General features: G+C 59.0%; 7 protein-coding genes and 1 non-coding gene across 9 annotated transcripts; 4 read left to right on the top strand and 4 right to left on the bottom strand.

The window, feature by feature from the left end:
* Positions 1–2,725: 2,725 nt before the first annotated feature.
* On the bottom strand, positions 2,726–2,797 carry JDV02_004476. The gene has a single exon. It is a non-coding gene; the product is annotated as a tRNA-Glu (tRNA).
* Positions 2,798–2,991: 194 nt separating this feature from the next.
* Positions 2,992–4,620, bottom strand: JDV02_004475 (uncharacterized protein). Of its 2 annotated transcripts, XM_047985695.1 has the most exons (4): positions 4,176–4,620; positions 3,846–4,127; positions 3,464–3,789; positions 2,992–3,417 (listed from the first exon to the last, which is right to left on the bottom strand). In XM_047985695.1, exons 1-4 carry the CDS (start codon positions 4,501–4,503, stop codon positions 3,106–3,108), a joined length of 1,248 nt encoding a protein of 415 aa, XP_047841672.1. In that variant the 5' UTR covers positions 4,504–4,620; the 3' UTR covers positions 2,992–3,105. The 2 variants fall into 2 exon arrangements, with proteins under 2 accessions (XP_047841672.1, XP_047841673.1); XM_047985696.1 differs by having other exon boundaries at positions 2,992–3,789.
* Positions 4,621–5,001: 381 nt separating this feature from the next.
* JDV02_004474 (DNA helicase) lies at positions 5,002–6,273 on the top strand. Its single transcript, XM_047985694.1, has 2 exons — positions 5,002–5,102; positions 5,163–6,273. Exons 1-2 carry the CDS (start codon positions 5,061–5,063, stop codon positions 6,213–6,215), a joined length of 1,095 nt encoding a protein of 364 aa, XP_047841671.1. The 5' UTR covers positions 5,002–5,060; the 3' UTR covers positions 6,216–6,273.
* Positions 6,274–6,770: 497 nt separating this feature from the next.
* On the top strand, positions 6,771–7,286 carry JDV02_004473 (uncharacterized protein; the record flags this gene model as incomplete). The annotated part of the gene is made up of 1 exon (XM_047985693.1): positions 6,771–7,286. One exon carries the CDS (start codon positions 6,771–6,773, stop codon positions 7,284–7,286), a length of 516 nt encoding a protein of 171 aa, XP_047841670.1.
* A 449-nt stretch (positions 7,287–7,735) lies between these two features.
* On the top strand, positions 7,736–8,500 carry JDV02_004472 (uncharacterized protein; the record flags this gene model as incomplete). The annotated part of the gene is made up of 1 exon (XM_047985692.1): positions 7,736–8,500. The coding sequence occupies one exon, from the start codon at positions 7,736–7,738 to the stop codon at positions 8,498–8,500; it is 765 nt and encodes a 254-aa protein (XP_047841669.1).
* A 752-nt stretch (positions 8,501–9,252) lies between these two features.
* Positions 9,253–11,192, bottom strand: SLP2 (Synaptotagmin-like protein 2). The gene is made up of 2 exons (XM_047985691.1): positions 10,578–11,192; positions 9,253–10,505 (listed from the first exon to the last, which is right to left on the bottom strand). The coding sequence occupies exons 1-2, from the start codon at positions 11,039–11,041 to the stop codon at positions 9,722–9,724; spliced, it is 1,248 nt and encodes a 415-aa protein (XP_047841668.1). The 5' UTR covers positions 11,042–11,192; the 3' UTR covers positions 9,253–9,721.
* A 521-nt stretch (positions 11,193–11,713) lies between these two features.
* On the top strand, positions 11,714–13,084 carry MMS2 (E2 ubiquitin-conjugating protein mms2; the record flags this gene model as incomplete). The annotated part of the gene is made up of 3 exons (XM_047985690.1): positions 11,714–11,866; positions 12,142–12,750; positions 12,818–13,084. The coding sequence occupies 2 exons, from the start codon at positions 11,714–11,716 to the stop codon at positions 12,436–12,438; spliced, it is 450 nt and encodes a 149-aa protein (XP_047841667.1). The 3' UTR covers positions 12,439–12,750; positions 12,818–13,084.
* Positions 12,682–16,552, bottom strand: JDV02_004469 (uncharacterized protein). The gene has a single exon (XM_047985689.1). The coding sequence runs from the start codon at positions 15,649–15,651 to the stop codon at positions 13,015–13,017; it is 2,637 nt and encodes an 878-aa protein (XP_047841666.1). The 5' UTR covers positions 15,652–16,552; the 3' UTR covers positions 12,682–13,014.
* Between the last annotated feature and the right edge of the window lie 2,067 nt (positions 16,553–18,619).

Here is an 18,619-nt window from a genome sequence, read left to right as displayed (position 1 = left end):
TGCAGCAAGATGCCGTCGGTCGTCGTCATGCCAGCCTCAACACCCACTCACCCACCGCCTCGCCTCTCACTAATAACGTAGGTAGTCGAGGAAGGGTCGCCCAAGATCCACCTCTATCAAGTCCTGTACGTACGGACCATACATCTACAAAGTACGCCTCAAAACGATTAGTACTACGTAGCTACCAAGCAATTCTAGCACGCACAAAGGACCGGACAGGGGGGGAACGCCCATCGTCATCCAAGGCACGGGTGCCAAGACGACCCAGGGCGGTGATGGCTCCTCCGCTTCCTTTCCCCTTGGTAGTAAGTACGAAGCACCGTACTCTTTATTGTTTGGGAGACCATGATGCTGTGGAGGAGCGAGGCGAGGAAAGAAAGATCAGACGGACGAGGACCGAGCGGATGCGTCCGAGCGCGGGATTTGCCCTTTCCCTGCCCCGACTGAACACTTCTTACACTCCTCCAGCTCCTCCTCCTTCCCCTCCCCCGCACGCTCTCTTCCCAGGCGATCAAGATTTCTACATCCATCCTTTGCCAATGCCCATCCGCTGCAGCAATAGCACAACAGTACTAAGATATAACACAAGGGCAAGAAAGATATTACACCCACTCGGCCCGGGGTAGTAGCGCCAGGCACCCATCCTACCCCCACCCCCTCTTCCAACAGCAACCATCTCGAATATCTGCAAGCCCCGCTCGCGCGCGCGCGCGCCCCCCCTCCCCTATGAGTACCTATCGGGAAATTAGATTGCACGAGATACGAGCGGCGGGGGGCAACCACCCAGAACATCGCGCTCGCCCCCAAGGTCTCTCTTACCGCCGGTGTCGTCACGTACCTCTAGTAGTATTATTGCCCTCTTTCTTCTTTAGCCCCATTTCGCCTCGCCCCGTGCCGAGAAGCGTTCCTCTCCACCGTGTCCATGTGGAAAACTTACCTGTACCTGTGAGCGGTGTTCATCAGGGATTCCATGCCGACATACAGCGGGTGTAGCTCATGTCGCTGTCCCTCCCCGCCAGCATGATGCGCGCGAACGACGACGATGATGATCCATATCAACATCCCCTCTCCGTTTCGCCCTCGTCTTTCTCTTCTCGTTGGTCCTGATATTTGTTACTTTGCTCCTCCGCCTCCAGAGGCCCCATCGCCAACAAGAGAAGAAAAAGAAAACTCGTTAGGCGACTGGCCGACCGACATGGCTCTCCCTGTCGCGGCCAACGTGCCTGAGTGGGCAAGTAAAGGTAGGTAAGTTCAAGGGTACCTGCAGGCTAGGCGCCGAAGGGTCCCCCCCCCCTTGGATCCCCTCCCCTCCCACCTGGCACCACCTCTCCACCTCCCGGCCTGCCGGTCTGCCGGAGCCGCCCCCCCAATCTCTCCTCTTGCTTTGCCTGGCCAGCGAATGAGGAGGGACGTCTGGCAACGCAAAGTTGCTTCAAATCGACGTCGACGGGGTCGTAGCGGCGGCGGCGGTTGGGTTCCCACCAATGTCTGCAAGGCCCACCAGCGCCTACGCTGCGCAGCTCTGCGCTGCACTGGCGCTGTTAGATGTACAGTATGCTCCTTTCTCATGTTACGAGAACAACGTCAACAACAACAACAAACTGCCCCCCAAACGAGCCAGCCCGAGCATGCATGCCCTGATACTACCTACCTCTGCCTGCCTGCCTGCCTGCCTGCCTGCCCATCCGTGCGCGCTGCCCTCGTTGCATTGCGAAACGCACCTGCAATCACTCCCTCCCTCCCTCCCTCCCCCCAACACGGCCAGCCATCAAGACGTCTCGTCCACATTGACCACAACCAAGGGTCGCCAAACTGCCAACCTGGAAAAGAAAGAAAGAAGAAAATAAAACGTCATGCAACAGGGGGGGAGGGTGTCGTCGCAAAAATCCCCCATCCCAAAAGACACACACACCCGCCTGCGGCCGTGCGACCTGTGTGCCCTGTCGCTGCCAGGCTCCCCTACCCTACCCTACCCTTTGTCCCCCAGGAGGTGCATGTCCTTCAGGTCACGCATCGCCACTGGTACGACGTCGCGGACAAGGGGGGGGGGGGGATAGGTTCCCGGGTAAATGAAGCACTGTGGCCAACCTGCTGTGCGTTTGTTACAACACGTGCCCCCCCTCCCGCATCCATGGATCTCTCTGTCCCCCCTCTCTCTCTCCAAGATTCCACCTGCAAATCCCCCCCACTGGACGTTAACAAAGCCCGACATGCCGCATCCGCAGTCGCACCCGGGAGCGAGACATGAAAGCCAAAGGACAAAACGTTTTTATCAGCAAGACAACGTCAACGCCAAAAATGCAACGCAATCGTGCAACCCCCAGTCAATCAAGCCCTTGCTTGTCGTTGGTGCGGACCACAAGATGCGCTGATGCTACGTACATAATTGCTACACACTCTGCTGCCGCACATAAATAACCTTGAACCTCCCATCAGCGAAACCGAGGTAGGTGCCCATGGGAGTTAATGGACTGGAAGCCGCCTGGCCCTGGCCTGCATCTGCCCGGGGTATCGTAACACATAAAGTTCCTCATCCAGCCAAGAGTTGTCCTTTTCGCTTTGCCGTAGATTTGCATGACCTCTCAGCCATACAGGCTTGGCATCTACAAACGCGCGATGGTGAGAACAGCATTCTAATTGGCCCCCAGTGTTTATGTTCAAGAAAAAAGGTGCAAAAAGGTAGATCTCCGTAGAAGATAAAAAAAGAAATCGCAAAGCGACTTGACTCCGGTACAGGGAATCGAACCCTGGGCTGCTCGGTGAGAGCGAGCGATGTTAGCCACTACACCATACCGGATGTGATTGTTGAAAACCCGAACGCTATTTGTACATATACATGGTACAACGTTTGGGCCGCTACTTCCTTGTCACACTCGGTCCCAAGCATCCCCCACCTCCAGGCCATTTACTGGTGCAGTAAATGTACCCACACGTCTCCAGCTCGCAACTCGACATGTGCTCAGGGCCGGACAATGATTCTCTCTGCTCTAGGGCTATTTCTTGTAAAAGAGAGTCTCTATGTCTTCGTGCATGCCAACTTAAGAGATGTTACCGAGTCGGCGCCAAAACTTAGACAATAATGCATCCACCTTGGGACCGGTGCTTCTAAGAGCTCCCAATCACACCAACGTCGGTCCACGCCTTGCGCACCTTGTCCTCTGCCTCGTCGTCAAATTCTTCTTTGGCCATATCGATGGTCACGTCGGCAAATTGCTTGAAATTGCAGCGAACTGGAACGCGTCCGCATGTCATCGCCTTCCACCAAATTTGGCCTGCCTTCTCCCAGGAATAGCCCCCAAACGCCACGGCAGCTAGGTAGAACGCCTTATTGGGTATGCCCGAGTAAATGTGGACTCCGCCATTGTCATCGTACGTCTTTTCGTACTTGTCCATGTTGTCGACCTGAGGGTCCTTGCCCTATGCCTGGTCAGCTACCCCATGATGAGGTTCAGGGTCGACGTACGAAGCGTGGATCGTCGTAAGCTTCGCCGGGGCTCTTCATGCTGCGCAGAGCCAGGCCCTTGACGTCGGGCAGGAGACATCCCTCGCCAACAAGCCAGTCAGCTTCCTGCGATTCTTTGTTCTCCAACTTCTGCTTGATCATGACGCCAAAAACGTCGGAAATGTGCTCATTCAGGGCACCTGGCTGGCCGTTGTAGTCCAGGGGGCTGGTGTGCTCCGTGACAGCGTGTGTTATCTCGTGTCCAATGACATCAATGCAACCAGTAAAGTTGCCCAGGTACTCTCCGCCATCTCCAAAGACCATCTGCAGTTTCTCAGGGTCCCAGACTGGGAAAGTCAGCGGGTACAATATCCAGTGAAAGGTGGCAAGGGTGACATCTTACACGCATTTTCATAGTCTCTTCCGAAGTGAACCGAGCTAATGACATCGGCATTCTTGTTGTCAATGGACTTCCAGTGAAACTTGTCCTTGTAGAAGTCGAGAACGTGGCCAACATTGTCGTAAGCTTCGTTGACGGCCTTGTCCTTCACCTTGGATTCACCTTCAGCACGGGCAAGCTCGCCAGGAAGGTCGCCTTCGGCCTCGATATGCTTGGCGTCGTAGACAGCACGATATGGCGCGTCTTTTGGCTCGTCTTTCTTGTCGTCCGAGTCGTTGTCGGTATCTAAAACACATCAGGGCCGCTGATCTAACACTTCGAGAAGAAACTTGCCTTCGTCTCCACCTGGCTTCCTGGCCACTAAAGACAAGAGGTGGCCCAAATCACGTTTGGCACGAGTGCGAGTTTCTCCATCTACATCGTCAGACAGGGACAGGCGGGCCAAGACGGCCTCGGGAATGAAGGGCGCGGGCCGAGCAGTGCCTATGCCGGGCTTCGATGCCTGGCTGAGGGCGGTGAGACGCTCCTGAACCGCCGTGGCCAAACGTTCATAGGAGGCGAGAGACGCCCGGGCGCCATCACGCGTAGCATCCGAGTTGTGTTCCGACTCAGCAATGCCGCGAAGCAGGTGAGGCGGAACAATGTAGCATGGGCCAGGCATGGTTGAGTGCTTGGAACTGTGTGTCGTGAAGGCGGGACTTTCAAGGTGATCGATGGTGATTGATGTCTAGGATTGGTGAGAGAGGTGGCGAAGCTGGGTAGAGGAACTGGTGAAAGGGTTGTGTCTCGCGGAAGAAAAGACGACCGCGGGGATCTTCTGAAGGATGATGTGGCCGCCCATGCCCATTTGGCAGACACGCGCCTGCCGCATGGTCGGGGCAGACGACTTCTCCTTCCAACATTGAGCACGGCATCCATAGCATGACAAATATGGCGTGTTCGGTTCATCGGATGAGGCAGATGACCCGCGATAGCCAGACGACGTGCAATAGGCAAGTAAGGCGGTCGTTCCGCAGAGCCAAGGCAGCTGGTCTCCTGCTCTGTCGCACATCTGCTCGTCACTGCCTCCCGCTGAGCGACAAGACGAGGTAGGTGCGACGGAGGAACTTGGCAACCGCGCGACCAGGTTGAGTCGGGCAGGCAAGAGCGACCCCAGACTCAAGAAGCATTGCAAGGCATGCATGCAGCGGCGAACTCTAGGCCGTCCTTCTCTATCCCATGGAGCGAATTTGGAACACATCGCCGACGCTGCATACTAAGGTATCCATCTCGCTGGCCCCCTTCTAAAGAGACGACACGATGCAACCCACGCTTCAGAAGCAGACAGCCGGCGTCGACTCCACAGGAAGTTGCGCACCAGCCTCCGTCGCGTTGCAAGACCCCGAATTGCAGCAGATCCGGCTCCGATACAGACTTGCGACGCCGACCTTCGCGACACTCTGCACCATCTCCAAGGCCCCGGACCGCGGACAAGTGTTGCAGAAGGCTTGCCTGGCCACCGAGCTCCGTTCATTCCCTCTTCGCCGAGGAGAGAAGGGCCTCTTTCGAGAAGTCAATGATCATCTCCCTATCCCGTACCCCATCAAGGAGAACCTGTCGGAGCCATGGCACAAGGCCTTCTTGTTGGTGCAACTTCGCCTTCAGTGTATTCCCTGGCCCAACAAGTTGGCTGTCGAGGCAAGGCACCAACTATACGGTGAGCGGAAGCGCATGGACTCAATAATCGAAACCGCACTGCGCTGCATTGTTGACATACTCGGTTCCCGTCGGGATGGGCGAGGCGTCGGGGTCGCTCTCGACGTCCTCCGAAGCGTTATGGCTGGCGTCTGGGAGGGCAGCGACAATGAGCTTCTCCAGATCGAGGGAATAGGGCCGCAGAGAAAGGAGAGGCTTATCGAGGCCAACGTAAAGACTGTCAAGGAGCTGACCAGGCTCGACTTTTGGCACATCGAGCGGCTCTTGAGCCGCAATCCCCCATTTGGTCAGCAGATGCTGCACAAACTCGCTGGCTTCCCCCTTTTGACGCTGCAGGTTGAACTTGTGCAAAACAGTTCAAGGCCTCAGGTTGAACCAGTTCTTGACCATGGATGTGGTCTCAGGCCTCCGTCAAGAGCGGCGTGGATCGCAAGAATGACGTTGAACTACGAAAATAAGGCACCGCCATCGTGGGGCAAGAACACACCGTGGACGACGGTCATGATCGAAGGTGACGACGGAAGGCTCATGTACTTCTGGCGGGGTAGCGTCAAGCGTTTAACTGGCGGCAAGGAGCTTATCACGAGCTTGGACCCGAAGAAGAGAGAAGAGCTGAAGGTCACATTTGCGTGCGAAGGTATCGTGGGCACAATCGTCCGAATGACACACCAAGTCTGAGTATGGCCAAATTGGTGGGCCGGTTAGTTTGAAGTTGGGATGAACCAATTATTTGCGATCATTTGCTGATGTTGTATTCCAGAATAGACGTTGTTGGGATCGACCAAGCTGCTGCGCCTCCCAGGCAGAGCCGCATCGAAGTGATGCAGGTTGGAGCTTTTTGTGCCGTTTTGATCATCCGATGTGGGAGCCATGGAGCACCTTGGGCTTTGCCGCGTGCCTCGATCGGATCACCTTTTTGGTTGAAGGTCAGCCTTCCCAGGTAACATGCCACCGACAGCACTGGTGATGCTAATTCTCGTCAACTTGGGCGTCTCAGTGGAGTGGCTGCCGAGTCAGCCTAGGTCGCTGCTTGGAAGCATCTGCCGGAACGCAAGCGAGAGGCCGATGGGCCGGCCACCCCTGAATACCACCCACATGCCGCTTGGAGAGGAACAAATTTGATTTCGACCTCCTGCAGCCGGTCCACCCTGACATCCTCACACTCAGGCGGCTGCATGCAGACATGGGTGTCGGTCGGGGGCGCGACGCCACCCGACAAGGCTGTTTCTCAGGATGCTTGGTTTTTGGCCCGTCGACACCGATGTTCGGAATCTGGCGGGTAGCAAGGAGTCAGGTCAATCCAATCTCCACTCTAAGACCAGCTCCACAACCGCCGGAGAGAGGTTGCGCCGGGCTGACATGCGGCTCTTGAGCTGTCAGGCTCTTCATCTCAACTCTGAAGAAGCAACAGTAGTGGACAATGCTGCAACTGCGAGCACCAGCACTCGATACGGCAAGATTTTTTTGAGACCGATGCTACATGGAGCATCTCTCTCTCTCCCTGCGTATGCGGCTCCCCGTTTCGATCACAGCTCCAACGGTCTCGATGGCCGCAGCCACAATATTGGGGTGCGCGCCCAGCCAGGGCTGAAGGTTGCGGGACGAAGCCAAGGCGTTCATTTCTGCCTCGCGAGAGTTGCAGGCTGCCTGCCACGCTGGTGGGCCAGGCACCTTGAACGCCCGCCCGATGCGCGGGAACCAGTCGCAGCGAGAGCTTTCAACATAGCTGCGGAGTCGAGAGCGCTGTGATCGGCGCGCGCCCACGCGGGCCAGCCATCCGCCCCATCAGGAAGTCACTTGTGGCTGCATTGGACCCTGGCTAGGCTCTCGCGGCTGAGCTTGCCCTGGTCGCTTTGCGACTAGCCTCAGGCGCGGTTCACGTCGTTTGTGTCGCCGCCGGCACGACTCGATGCCCAAAGAGCCGGGGATCCAGTGGCCGGCGACGGGCCAGACACCACGAGAATGTCCCTTGTTTAATATTAGCCTCGGGGTGTCGCCAGGCTTATTAGGTGTTGGTGTTGGCTAGCCTCGTCCCGAAGAGAAGCTTGTCTCTCGTTCCTCCACGAGCCTTCACCGTATAAGACGTCCACATCTGCTGTCCCGCAGCCGCACCCTCTTCAGCCACTGTCGGACAAAATCTTGCGCTTCCCGTGCACCTACACTGCTCATCAGCCTGTCAAGCAGAAAAAGCCTTCATCATGGTCGCTTCCGGTCTCCTCCTCGCCCTTGCAGGCATGGCTGCCGCGGCGGATCTGTCCGGCTTCAGCGTAATGCGCAACCCCGTCGCCAACAACGGTCTTGGTGTTAACCTCGCGGTCGGTGGCGGCTGCGACATCGGCGAGAAGTCATGCGACACCAACTACTGCATCCCGCTCACCGGCTCGTGCTGCGCGGTCGGCAACGGCGCCTACTGCAAGGTTGGAAAGTACTGCGTCACTGGCGGTTGCTGCCAGATCGGCAAGGTCTGCCGCGGCGGCGGTAGCGGCTCCTGCGACACGGGCGAGAAGACGTGCGGGCAGTACTGCATCCCCTCAAGCGCCCAGTGCTGCTCGACGTCCACCGGCCGCTGGTGCGAGTCGGGCACGACGTGCGCCGTGGGCGGCACCAAGTGTGCTGTCGGCGGCGGCGGCGGTGGCAACTCGCCTTCGTCGAGCGACTCAGTCGGCGGTGGTCGCACCACGTCGGACAGCTCGGGCAACGGTGCCACGACCAGCTACTCCCTCGGCCCGGCCACCACCTCCGACTCGGGCTCCGTCCCGACCACCGACTCCTCCAGCGGCGGATCTGCCACCGCCGGCGGCAGCAACGACAGCAGCAGCAGCAGCAGCAGCAGCAGCACCTCTTCTTCGACGTCTTCCGCCTCTCAGACGGCCGCCACCCGTCCTCCTCCCCCTAACGCTGGCCCGACCAACGCGCCCAACCTGCTGATCGGCCTGCTCGCCGCCGCGCCCCTCATCCTGTGAGCGGCGGGAACTCCATGTGCGCGGGAGATGTAACAGAACATTTGTCATCTCCATCTCTATTTTTCCATCTTTCGAAGGAACAGCATGATGCGGATGCATTCCATGAGCAAGTCAACAGCCGACGGGCTGGGTAATTCACATGGCGGCGGGCGAAGGAAAGCAGGGTACGAATGACGAATACAGCACACGCGGTGCGGTTTTGCGGCTATGGCGGGTCGCGGGAGGTTGAGTCTTTCACATACGAAACACACTTAATTTGGTACATAGATCATACCCATAACTTGCAGTTTCTGCCCATGCCGCACACTCCCACTGGCCTATCTGCTCGCGCCTACGTTATGTGCTTGGTGCCAGGCAACGTGAAGTTGTCTTACCTAGAAAGTGAATAGTATACAATCCCTCTCCTATGAAATACTTGCTTTGTTCTTACTTTCAGCATGAGTAAGTTATCGAGGCTTCTTGACGTCCAGACCTCTTGCTGGGAAACTCGCATATAGCCAATAACGCAAATAAGGGACTAGCACTGTTTATGTACTCCCCGAAAGTTCTCACGCTTTCGCGGAGACATCATGAATGGAAAGCGCCTCGGCACTCTGATGGACTGAGCCTATGCGTCGTCGGAACATGCGGTACAAAGTCGATTGGTCGGCCAGCAGTCGCTCATCAGGTCGCACGGGTTTACAAGGACCACCACCACCCAAGAATCGTGTGGGGTGGTCCTCGGAAGGTCACTTCACCAACTTACATCAAATGTCTTGTATATGCGTGGGGGGGAAAATACAGTGTACATACGTACTTTCTATATTCCGCATCCCCTTCCCCTCCATTTCCCCCCACTTCACGTAGTATCAGAGTAGAGTACAAAGTGCATACATAGCGTGGACGCGCACCGTCGCGCGTTTGCGAGCTCCTCTCATCCCAATCAACCCCAGCTCAGTCTCCCTCTCCACCCAGCAATCTCGGTCCAAGATCCCCCCCCCCCCCCCCCAATTCGGTTTTGTCTAATTTCCTACCGGGGATAAAGTACATTGCCTGCCTTCCTGCCCTGCGACGTGAACACACACACATATATCCCCGTCGCTGAGATGACTGTGATGAGACACTGCCCGAAGGCAGCCGAGGCCAGATGATGAAGCCGTCGTCGGCGCGAGCGAGGCCGGGCGGAGCCTCTGTTTTTTCGCGCGCACGACAAAATAGCCCCGGCGTAGGATGTGGCGGCGGCTACTTCTTGGCTGCCGTCTGGTTGAACCCGTCGAGCATGCTCTCCTTCATTTCTCGCTTCCTGCTTTCCACGGGGTCCGCTTCGGAGGCGGACTGCCCGATGGCCTTGCCTTGGCCAGGCTCGGCAACCATGGCTTTCTGTGCCATGGACTTGGCCTGCGCCTCACCGACCTTGCCGTAGACGCTGAGGCCCGTGGCAATCATGCCACCAATGTCGCCGACGTTGCCCGGCACGACGACCGCAGTGCCCTCCTTGGCCAGCTTGCCAAAGGCGTCGACATACTTCTCCGCAACGGTCAGGCTCACCGCGCCGCGGGCGCCCTCCTCGCCGTTGAGGATGCTGCGAGCGACGGCGTCAATGCCCTGCGCCGTGGCTCGCGCCTTGAGCAGGATGGCCTCGGCCTCACCGTCGGCCATGTTGATGCGCTCGGCGCGCATGGCCTCGGAGGCGAGGATGACGCTCTGTTTCTTGCCCTCGGCAATGTTAATGGCGCTCTGGCGCTGACCCTCCGAGTCGAGAATCTCGGCGCGCTTGGAGCGCTCGGCCGTGACCTGGCGGTGCATGGCTTCGACGACGGCGGCGGGGGCGTGGATGTCACGGATCTCGTAACGCAGGCAGGTGACGCCCCAGGCTTCGGCGGCGTCGTTGATGGCGGCGGTGATGTTGGTGTTGAGGGCGGCGCGCTCTTTGAGGACGTGGTCCAGTGTCAGTTGGCCAATCTCGGAGCGCATCGTCGTCTGGGCGAGCTGTGAGATGGCGTACTCGGCATCCTCGACTCCGTAGCTACCCAGCATGTCAGCCTCTTTTCAGAATGGGACACTGAACTCCTGGGAGGCCCGCAGCAATAAGACTCACCTGGCCTTGTACGCATCGAATACCCGCGTGTACAGCACACCGTCGAGTTCGAGCGTGACGTTGTCTGCCGTGATGGCGCTCTGGCTGGGAATCTCGATGGCCACCTCCTTGAGGCTCTTGACGTAGGCGATCCGGTCGATGAAGGGCATCAGGATCGCCAAGCCAGGCTCGAGTATGCGGTTGAACTTGCCCATGCGCTCGACGATCCACGCCGTCTGCTGCGGGACGAAGCGCACGACTGTGTTGGCCGGCAACCGGGGCTTCTGGAAGTACGACGGCATCGGACTCGCGAAGCCCGAGGGTAGGAGCGCCGGGGACGACGTCGCGAACAGGCGCGCGGCGCGGGCGCTGGCGGCGGCGCGTCCGAGATGACCGGCCGACGCCGACGACGACGAGGCCAAGGCGAGGGCGGATAGGGGAGCTGTCCGCCGGAGGGCGGCAGCCCGGGTGAGCGACGCGGCCATGGGGAGCGGCGAGTGCGTACGTCAGTGCCGCGGGTTGCGAGTGGCGCCGCTCATCGGCCGAGGCGAGGTGGTTTTGGGTGAGAAGAATCGGTTGAGAGGCGTTGCGAAACGTTGAAAGGTCGCGGCGAGCCCTACGTAATTTAGAGGAGCCTCAATAGGCGGTGCAGGGGGGGGGGAGCTCTGTCAGGTGTGGGCTGGGCCCAGCTCCAGCCAAGGGCCGACATTTACCCGCCCAGTGATCGAACACATGTGCTTCCTCCCGATTCTGTTGCCGGCCAGCAGGTGGGTGTCGCCCAGCGCCCTCCACTGCAAAGAACCACTAGGCCACCTACAACGACGCAACCACAGCGGGTGGGCCAGGCAGGCTCGTCTTTGAGAAACTGCCCCGCGCCGTGCAGCAGCGCCCGCCGGCCCCCATTCATCCATCCATCCATCCATCCATAGCCTTATCCCAACTCTTGGGTTCGCAAGCTCAACCACTCACCTACCAACATACACCACCGCAACGCCAGAGACCGACCGACGCCCGTCCTTCTCCTCCTCACCCGCTCCTCCGTCCCTCCCGCCTGGCGGAGCAGTGAAGCGTCCCACGGTCGGCGTGAGGCGAAACAAAACAGCACCGGCATCCGCATCCGCACCACCAGCATCGCCCGCCCAGCATCCACCACCACCATGAGCGCCAAGGTGCCGCGCAACTTCCGCCTCCTCGAGGAGCTCGAAAAGGGCGAAAAGGGCCTCGGCGCCGAGGCCTGCAGCTACGGCCTCGAGGACAGCGAGGACCTCTTGATGAGCAACTGGAACGGCACCATCCTGGGCCCTCCTCACGTGAGTGTTACAATGACCACCAGACCACCACTGGCCCTCCCTGGCAGCCATGTTTGTATTCGTCTCGGACGTCGCTCGCCGCCGTTTAGCTTGGCAACGAGAGAGGGGGGGAGATGCTGGTCCTGTATCCTGGTCAGGCAGGTAGGCAGGTAGGCAGAACTTGACGGCGGCGGCGGCGGCGGCGGCGGCGGCGATGACGATGACCACTTCTTGAAGCACGCAAGCGATCACAAGGCAAATGCGCTGACACCTCCGCCACCACCACACCCGTACAGTCCGTCCACGAGAACCGCATCTACAGCGTCAAGATGCACTGCGGAGCAAAGTACCCCGACGAGCCCCCCACGATCCAGTTCGTCAGCCAGGTCAACCTTCCCTGCGTCAACCCCCGCAACGGCGTCGTCGACCCCAAGCAGCTCCCCTGCCTGGCTCAGTGGAAACGCGAAAACACCATGGAGACGGTCCTCATCGAGCTGCGGAGGTATGTCTCTCCCCCCCGCTCTGCAATAGGGGTCCTCCCCCGTCTGGCCCGCATTCCGAGAGAGAATGACCCGTCCCCGAGCAATCGCTGATGCTGCGCTCAGATACATGGCGGCGCCTGCGAACAAGAAGATCCCCCAACCTCCCGAGGGCTCGACCTACTCATGAGCTTTCCAACGGGACACGATTCGACGACACATTCCGCTACATCAGGTTTTAGGGCGATGTAGCTCATTCCATACCAAGATAGCCACCATCTATAGCCCAACACTCCAGCCTGACTGTTTCCTGATACATGCGCCGAGGCGCCGGTTGTGCGGCCAAGACGAAATGTTGGTTCATTTTCGCTCCATTTTTATTGACCCTACAACTGGGCAATCACTTACTTGCACCTCCCGCCCCTCGTATGAGCCTCCATGTCCCTGGTATCATCCAATGCCCCCAAGACACTCACGGACCATCCCTATCTAGATGCAATGCCTCCTCTGGCTTTACCTCCCTTACCCAAGAAAATCTCCAAAAGCGAGCGCCGTGCTCAAGTGGTCGAAGGCACTAGCTTCGTAGGGCCTCTTTGTACAATGTGAAGGACTAAGCCTGCCCAGAACTCCGGAAACAAAAGGGAATCAGAAGTGTATGATACATGGTATCTCATAAGTCGTGTGTGTGAATTAGTCCTCATCCCCCCACCAGCCTGGCTCGTTCCTGTGGGCCAGCCCCGTGCCGCCAAGCACGCCCGACCCGACTGCGCTCAGGCGCACCATGTTGCTGCGCGTCATCCTCTTGTCCGGCACGGCGGGGAAGGCAGTCGGCGAGATGGGGCTGTCTGGTCGGGGCAGATCCTCGTCGTCTTCGCTGCTCTCTTCTACCACGCCCGCCAGCGGCTCGCCGCCGCGGCGCAGGAGGCTGTCAACCCGCGGCGTGCAGTGCGGGCTCGCCGAGGGCACCTGGTCGTGGCGCTTGCTCGCCGTCTCCTGGCAATGCATGGGCCAAGGAAGTTCGGCCACATGAACCTCAGACGCTGCAGACAAGGCATGCTCCCAGTCTTGAATGTCGCTCAGATCGGGGCTCGGCTCCATATCGTCGAGAGAGGTCGACGCTTCGTCTACTTGTCCATCCGAGCCTGCACTACCCCGAGGACCACACGTCAGGGTGACAGCCGCAATATCAAAGTCGGATGCGTTCGCACCAGATATCACCCCCGAGCGACGACTGAGCGACTGGTGGCTCGACGAGCAACGACTAACGGACCTATGGCGATCTGATCTGGTTTCGACCGGACCGTTGCGCCTATTTTTAAAGCTGGGAGGTGCGGGGAAACCAAAGTCGAACGTGGTTCCTGTGACTGTGCCTTGCGAAGTCTTGCTTCTATGTCCTTTCGACTGCCGGTCCGAATGAGAACCTACGCCTGACGTTGCCATCTCATACATGTCCTCTTCGTGGGTTTCTTGAAGTTGAGCAAGGACGTTGCACCGGAACGAATCCTGTCTCTGCCGCAATGCTGCCAACAATAATTCCTCTTGGCGCGTCACGGCCATGATGCGACTGTGGCTTAATGATGCATCATTTGAGGGCTGACTGATTCGGTCGAACTGGTCAATAGAGGTGGGGCTTAACGGAGGTGTCAGTTGATGCCCCGAGCCGGACAGTGACTCGCGATGGAACACATTTTGGTCGAACTGGGGCTGATCTTGTTCCGAGTCGGCGGCATTCGACGGATACCGGGCCCTGTGCATCGTTACCGCCCGTGCTTCCTCAATGTATCCCGACCGACTGTGCCAAGTCGAGGCGGAATTGCCAGAGTACGTCGAGGCGACGGACGCTCGGCGGGAAGAGACGCTCGTCGTTTGCGAGATGTTTGCTTGTGAGGTGTTCGCGCGGGAATTCGGATGTAGCGACTTGGAGCGCTCTGTGCCATCGTAAATTAGTATGTGCGTATTTGAAGACGCAAAGCTAGTTCGCTTGCTTGATTTGCTGGAACGCTTGTCACTGCCCCGGCATCTCCTGGAAGCCTGGTGGGAAGAGTCCACCGACGAGAGGTCATCATCGATTGTGGAAGGGCGTCTGATCGAGACAGCGACTGGACTTTTGGGGGCAGTTGTCGCCGTGAGGGCCGTCGTGACGGTAGTCGTGGATGAGGCAAGATCATCATTGTCATCCTCCGAGTCGGATGAGAGAAGCAGAACGCTAGTATGGTGCAAATCAGCAGTATTGAGCCCTTGTTCTGTATTCCTAGACATCTTGGAGGCCCGTGTGAGTCTGCTAGAGATGCTGGCGGCATAGTTGGTGGGAGAGGACGGCTCCAGCGGCTTCGTGAACATGGCGGTCTGTGGCGTTGCTGGACTGGGATCCTGATGGAGCCAGTCATATGTTTTGCTGCTTCTCTTGGATGAAGATTGCGCTTTAGCCCCCTGCTCAGTAGAGGTAGGCAGTGAAATTTCCCCTGTTGGCTCGTGCTTCATGATCTGCCTCAGCGACATTTGCTCGTAGTGGTCGTACAAGCTGGGAAGCTCGCTGAGAGCGTTGTTGGGCGCCCACTGATTGCCTCCGTCGGCAACCGGTCTAGACCCTTCATCCACGCCATCTGGGCGGACATGTCCCCTGGGTGGATGCGCCAGGTGACGCGGCGTGGTTGGTGCCGTAGGTGTCAACATGGCGGGTGATTTGGTCACGTACACGGAGCTCAGGATGGCCCTGTCGCCTTGCGGGTGCAGAAGCGAGGTTCTCCTCGGGGGGAACCGCGATCCGGGAACGAGGGCTGCGAGATCCAGCTTGCCTGGCTTCTTTCTGGGCCTGACGGCATGAGAGTCTCCAACGTCCAAGAGCCTCTCGGCTTTGGTTGGTATGCCTTTGGCCATGGCCGAGGAAGACGTTTGCTGCGAAATTGCCAACGGCATCTTGGATCTATCGTACCACGACCGGATTGTGGACGAAGAGCGGCTTGTCCGCATCATGCTAGAGTCGGCGGATTTCTCAATGCCAACGTCGTCGCCGTAATCACCGGCAACTACCCGGAGCGGGAGGGGAATGATGTCCGATTCCTCGCCCCAGCCATTTTCGGACCTCGCGGTTTCAAGGCCGTGGTCGTCATCGAATTCGCGGGCCCAGGACTCCGCATAGCTAGCGGGCTTGGAGCTCAAGGGCTCGTCGCTGAAGCTCGAGGACGAATTGTCGTCCCAATGAGGCGGTGTGTCGATGCTGAGAGGCGTGGCGCCGAGGACGCGCTGGGCTTTGCTCATGTGCTCAGTGAGTGTAAGCTGGGGGGCCGACTTCTTGCGGCCAGGCATAGAAAAAGGAAAGCGAGCCATTGTCCGCTCTGTCTCGGTGACGGGAAGGCCCGCGGAAACCTCTCGGGCGCGTTATCCTAGACAGAGGGCCGTGGTGGCTGCTGCGGGGAAGACCATGTGCAGTTGGGGTTCGAGACAGGTTTTTGCGATCTAGGACGAGTGCGGGGAGAGAGGGTGAAAAAGTATGGACGAGATGGTATCGGGACCAGCTGTCTTTTCTCTGGCTGGCAGCCAGGATCTCTGATGGGTACGAAGTAGGCTGTGGTAGCAATTGTTATGCTACGGCGAGACGGCGAGACGGCGAGACCAGACGGCTCCTATAGCGGGTCGCGAGGGCGTTCCGTCAGGTTATGTATCGTCTTTTATTGTCGGCCGGGCCCCTTGTCGTGACCGCCCAAGTGAGCCAAAGCGACGGTGAGAGTGAGGAACCCTGTCGGTAGCTGTCGGGGACGCTGCTCTGGTTTGCTCGTCTGCGGCGCCGATATGGGCAGCAAACTAACGGATTCGCTCACTCAGCGAGGACTGGGCACAGGGCACGACGGAGCTGCAAAAAGGAATTGCCAGGTGCTATGACGACGACGGAGCGAGCCAACGGCGGTCCCGTCGGGGACCTGCGCGTGGGAGATGGACTCGTGTCCCCACAGTCTAATTAGAAGCAATCTGCAGTGGCGGCAGGCAGCCTGCTCGATGAATTGGGCTAGGGAGACGCAGTTTGGGTGCTGTACGAGGCCAGGCGGCAGGTCGTAGGCGCTCCGGGCGCAAGAGGCGTGCGCAGTTGAGAGATGGCGACGTACGGATGGATGCAGCGGGCGGTTTCGAGTTAAGGGGGTTCGAGGAAGAGGACGAAGAACAGGATGACGAGGAGAACGAGGAGGAGGAGGAGGACCAGAAGGTGGTCAGTCGGTCACTCTATGTATTAGTACTGTATGCACGCACATACTACCTAAGGTAAGTTGGTACATGCTGCGGTCTGGCGGGAAGGAGCTGCTAGCCAGGAGAAAAGATCGCGACTGGCACCTGGCACATGGGACATGGGACATGGGACACACGGAACATGGAACATGGGACATGGGACATGATGGAGACATGGGACATGGGACGACGGGAAGGCAAGGCAGGAGCCACGGCGACGATGAGTTCCCAAACGGGCTGAAAGGGACACACGGGCGGGCCAGGAGGAGGAAGGAGCGCCGGCCGTTGGGCAAACTGCCAATGGAGAGATGCAACACCATGACTAGTCTCCGCGCCGGCGCGCGCTCTGGGGTCTCCATGGAAGGTGCCATGCCTCTCCGGGCTCTCCTGGCCGGAATCGTCGCGGGCACTAAAAGGAAACTCGCGCGCTCACTCAGCTGGGGATGCGCCCTGCAAACGACCCAACAATCCACCATCCATCAATCCGCCAACACACAGCCGGCTGCGAAATAGGCAGTACAGCACCTTTCATTGGCACCCTCGTTCGCCGTCTTTTCACTTCTCTAGTGGGACGAGTCCCCCATCACCCACTGCAATGTGCATCATTGATGCCTAGCCTGGCTCATCGAGTGCAATCTAAAATACTACCAAGACCCAGCCTGCCTGCAGCCTGTGCGTACAGCTGCACTGTACTTCGTAGGTTACCTAGCAGGCACCTACAGTCCAGTACCAAGGTAACTAAGGTAACTACCTTTCCAGTCCCGCATCCCAATTCCCATCCCCGTCTCACAAACCGGACGTCCGTCTCAGTCGGTCAACGACACCCACACCCAGCTTGGTGGTACCCTCTCCTCTCCGGTCCAGCAGAGCGGGCGAGCACATCACCGACCGGCACGAGATCCGCTTGCGAGGGCCGAGGCACCTGCAGATGGGCGTCACCCGTTCCCCAGGATCCAAGCCTGATTGCGATCCAGATGCGCGGGTCCGTGCCACAGCAGCTCTTTGACAGACGCACCGCCCGTGCGCGAAGCCAAGTTCACGGTCCCTCGTCCCGGGAATCGAGTCGTCGTGGTAGGCAAGTGAGCTACCTTATCCTGCCAACGTGGAACCGTACACTCCCTGCGTGCCGCCTACCTTGCGCACCTGGATCAATCGACGGATGGACGGATGGGAGGAAAGATTGGCCCACCGAGCACGCACGCACGAACGCACGCACGCACGCAAGCACACATGCCCACATGCACCGCGCTGATGGCGGACAGGCAGGCCAGGCCAGCCCGGCGTCACGGGGTCCCCGTGATGGCAAACCCTTCCCCCCGGCCGACTGGCAGAACAAGGCGCCCCGGCCCGGTGGTGATCTGCAGCGCCCAATCTGATTCTTGGCTTCTCTATCCCCTGTGGCGGCGCCCCGTCGGCGTGTCTCTGCCCCGGCGTCGGGGACCTGAATCTCACCACCCGAAGTTGAGTTGATGAATGATGGTCGCCCACCGTTGGCTGGCCGCTCTGTCGGGCCAGAGGCACGAGCACGCGACGCCACGGCACTGACCTCGGGGCGTCCAGCGACTCTGAAAATGGGAGTCAATGCGTGATTCGGGTCATCATGCGCGTCGACGTCGACGGCAGATTGCGACCCCGAAGCTCGGGTCGCTCTGGGGAATCTCGCCCGCCATCCGCTAGTCCAGGGTGGTGGTGGTGATGGCGGAGGTGCAGATACCGCACCTTCCAGCTGGCACGCCCTCGCCTGCCCACACAAAACCCAGCCAGGCACCGCCGACAAGGGCAGCTCTTGGTCAGTTCATGTTTTGACCCCTGCTTAGCCTCGCTCGAGCTGGGCTGGGCCGCCCAGGTTGGCGGATCGACAGCGTCAATCAGGTCCATGACCCCCCCCCCCCTTGGCTCGGATACCTGGCTTCGTTGAACACGCAATCGTCGCCGGCAGGGGTCCCATACGATGCTGTTCGGACAACAGACCATGCACCTGGATGATGCCACCGATTCGTGCCAACAAGCACGTATCCGCGCATCTCGTTGTTGTCGTGACATGCCTCCTCGCATGCTTCTGGCACAGCGTCGCCTC

Source organism: Purpureocillium takamizusanense, chromosome 3 (genome assembly GCF_022605165.1).
Source record: "Purpureocillium takamizusanense chromosome 3, complete sequence".
Classification (NCBI taxonomy): Eukaryota; Fungi; Ascomycota; class Sordariomycetes; order Hypocreales; family Ophiocordycipitaceae; genus Purpureocillium; species Purpureocillium takamizusanense.
The sequence above is the reverse complement of the archived record's forward strand: the minus strand, read 5'-3'. Positions and strand labels throughout refer to the sequence as shown.

Excerpts from the sequence above, each read along its gene's own strand:
- SLP2 (XM_047985691.1), bottom strand. The coding sequence starts at position 11,041 with ATGGCCGCGTCGCTCACCCGGGCTGCCGCCCTCCGGCGGACAGCTCCC. Across the intron at positions 10,506-10,577 it reads TTCGATGCGTACAAGGCCAG|CTACGGAGTCGAGGATGCCG; the intron begins GTGAGTCTTATT and ends CATGCTGGGTAG.
- JDV02_004469 (XM_047985689.1), bottom strand. The coding sequence starts at position 15,651 with ATGGCTCGCTTTCCTTTTTCTATGCCTGGCCGCAAGAAGTCGGCCCCC.
- JDV02_004474 (XM_047985694.1), top strand. The coding sequence starts at position 5,061 with ATGGAGCGAATTTGGAACACATCGCCGACGCTGCATACTAAG. Across the intron at positions 5,103-5,162 it reads CGCCGACGCTGCATACTAAG|CAGACAGCCGGCGTCGACTC; the intron begins GTATCCATCTCG and ends ACGCTTCAGAAG.
- JDV02_004475 (XM_047985695.1), bottom strand. The coding sequence starts at position 4,503 with ATGCCTGGCCCATGCTACATTGTTCCGCCTCACCTGCTTCGCGGCATT. Across the intron at positions 4,128-4,175 it reads GAAGCCAGGTGGAGACGAAG|ATACCGACAACGACTCGGAC; the intron begins GCAAGTTTCTTC and ends GATGTGTTTTAG. Across the intron at positions 3,790-3,845 it reads AAGAGACTATGAAAATGCGT|TCTGGGACCCTGAGAAACTG; the intron begins GTAAGATGTCAC and ends TGACTTTCCCAG.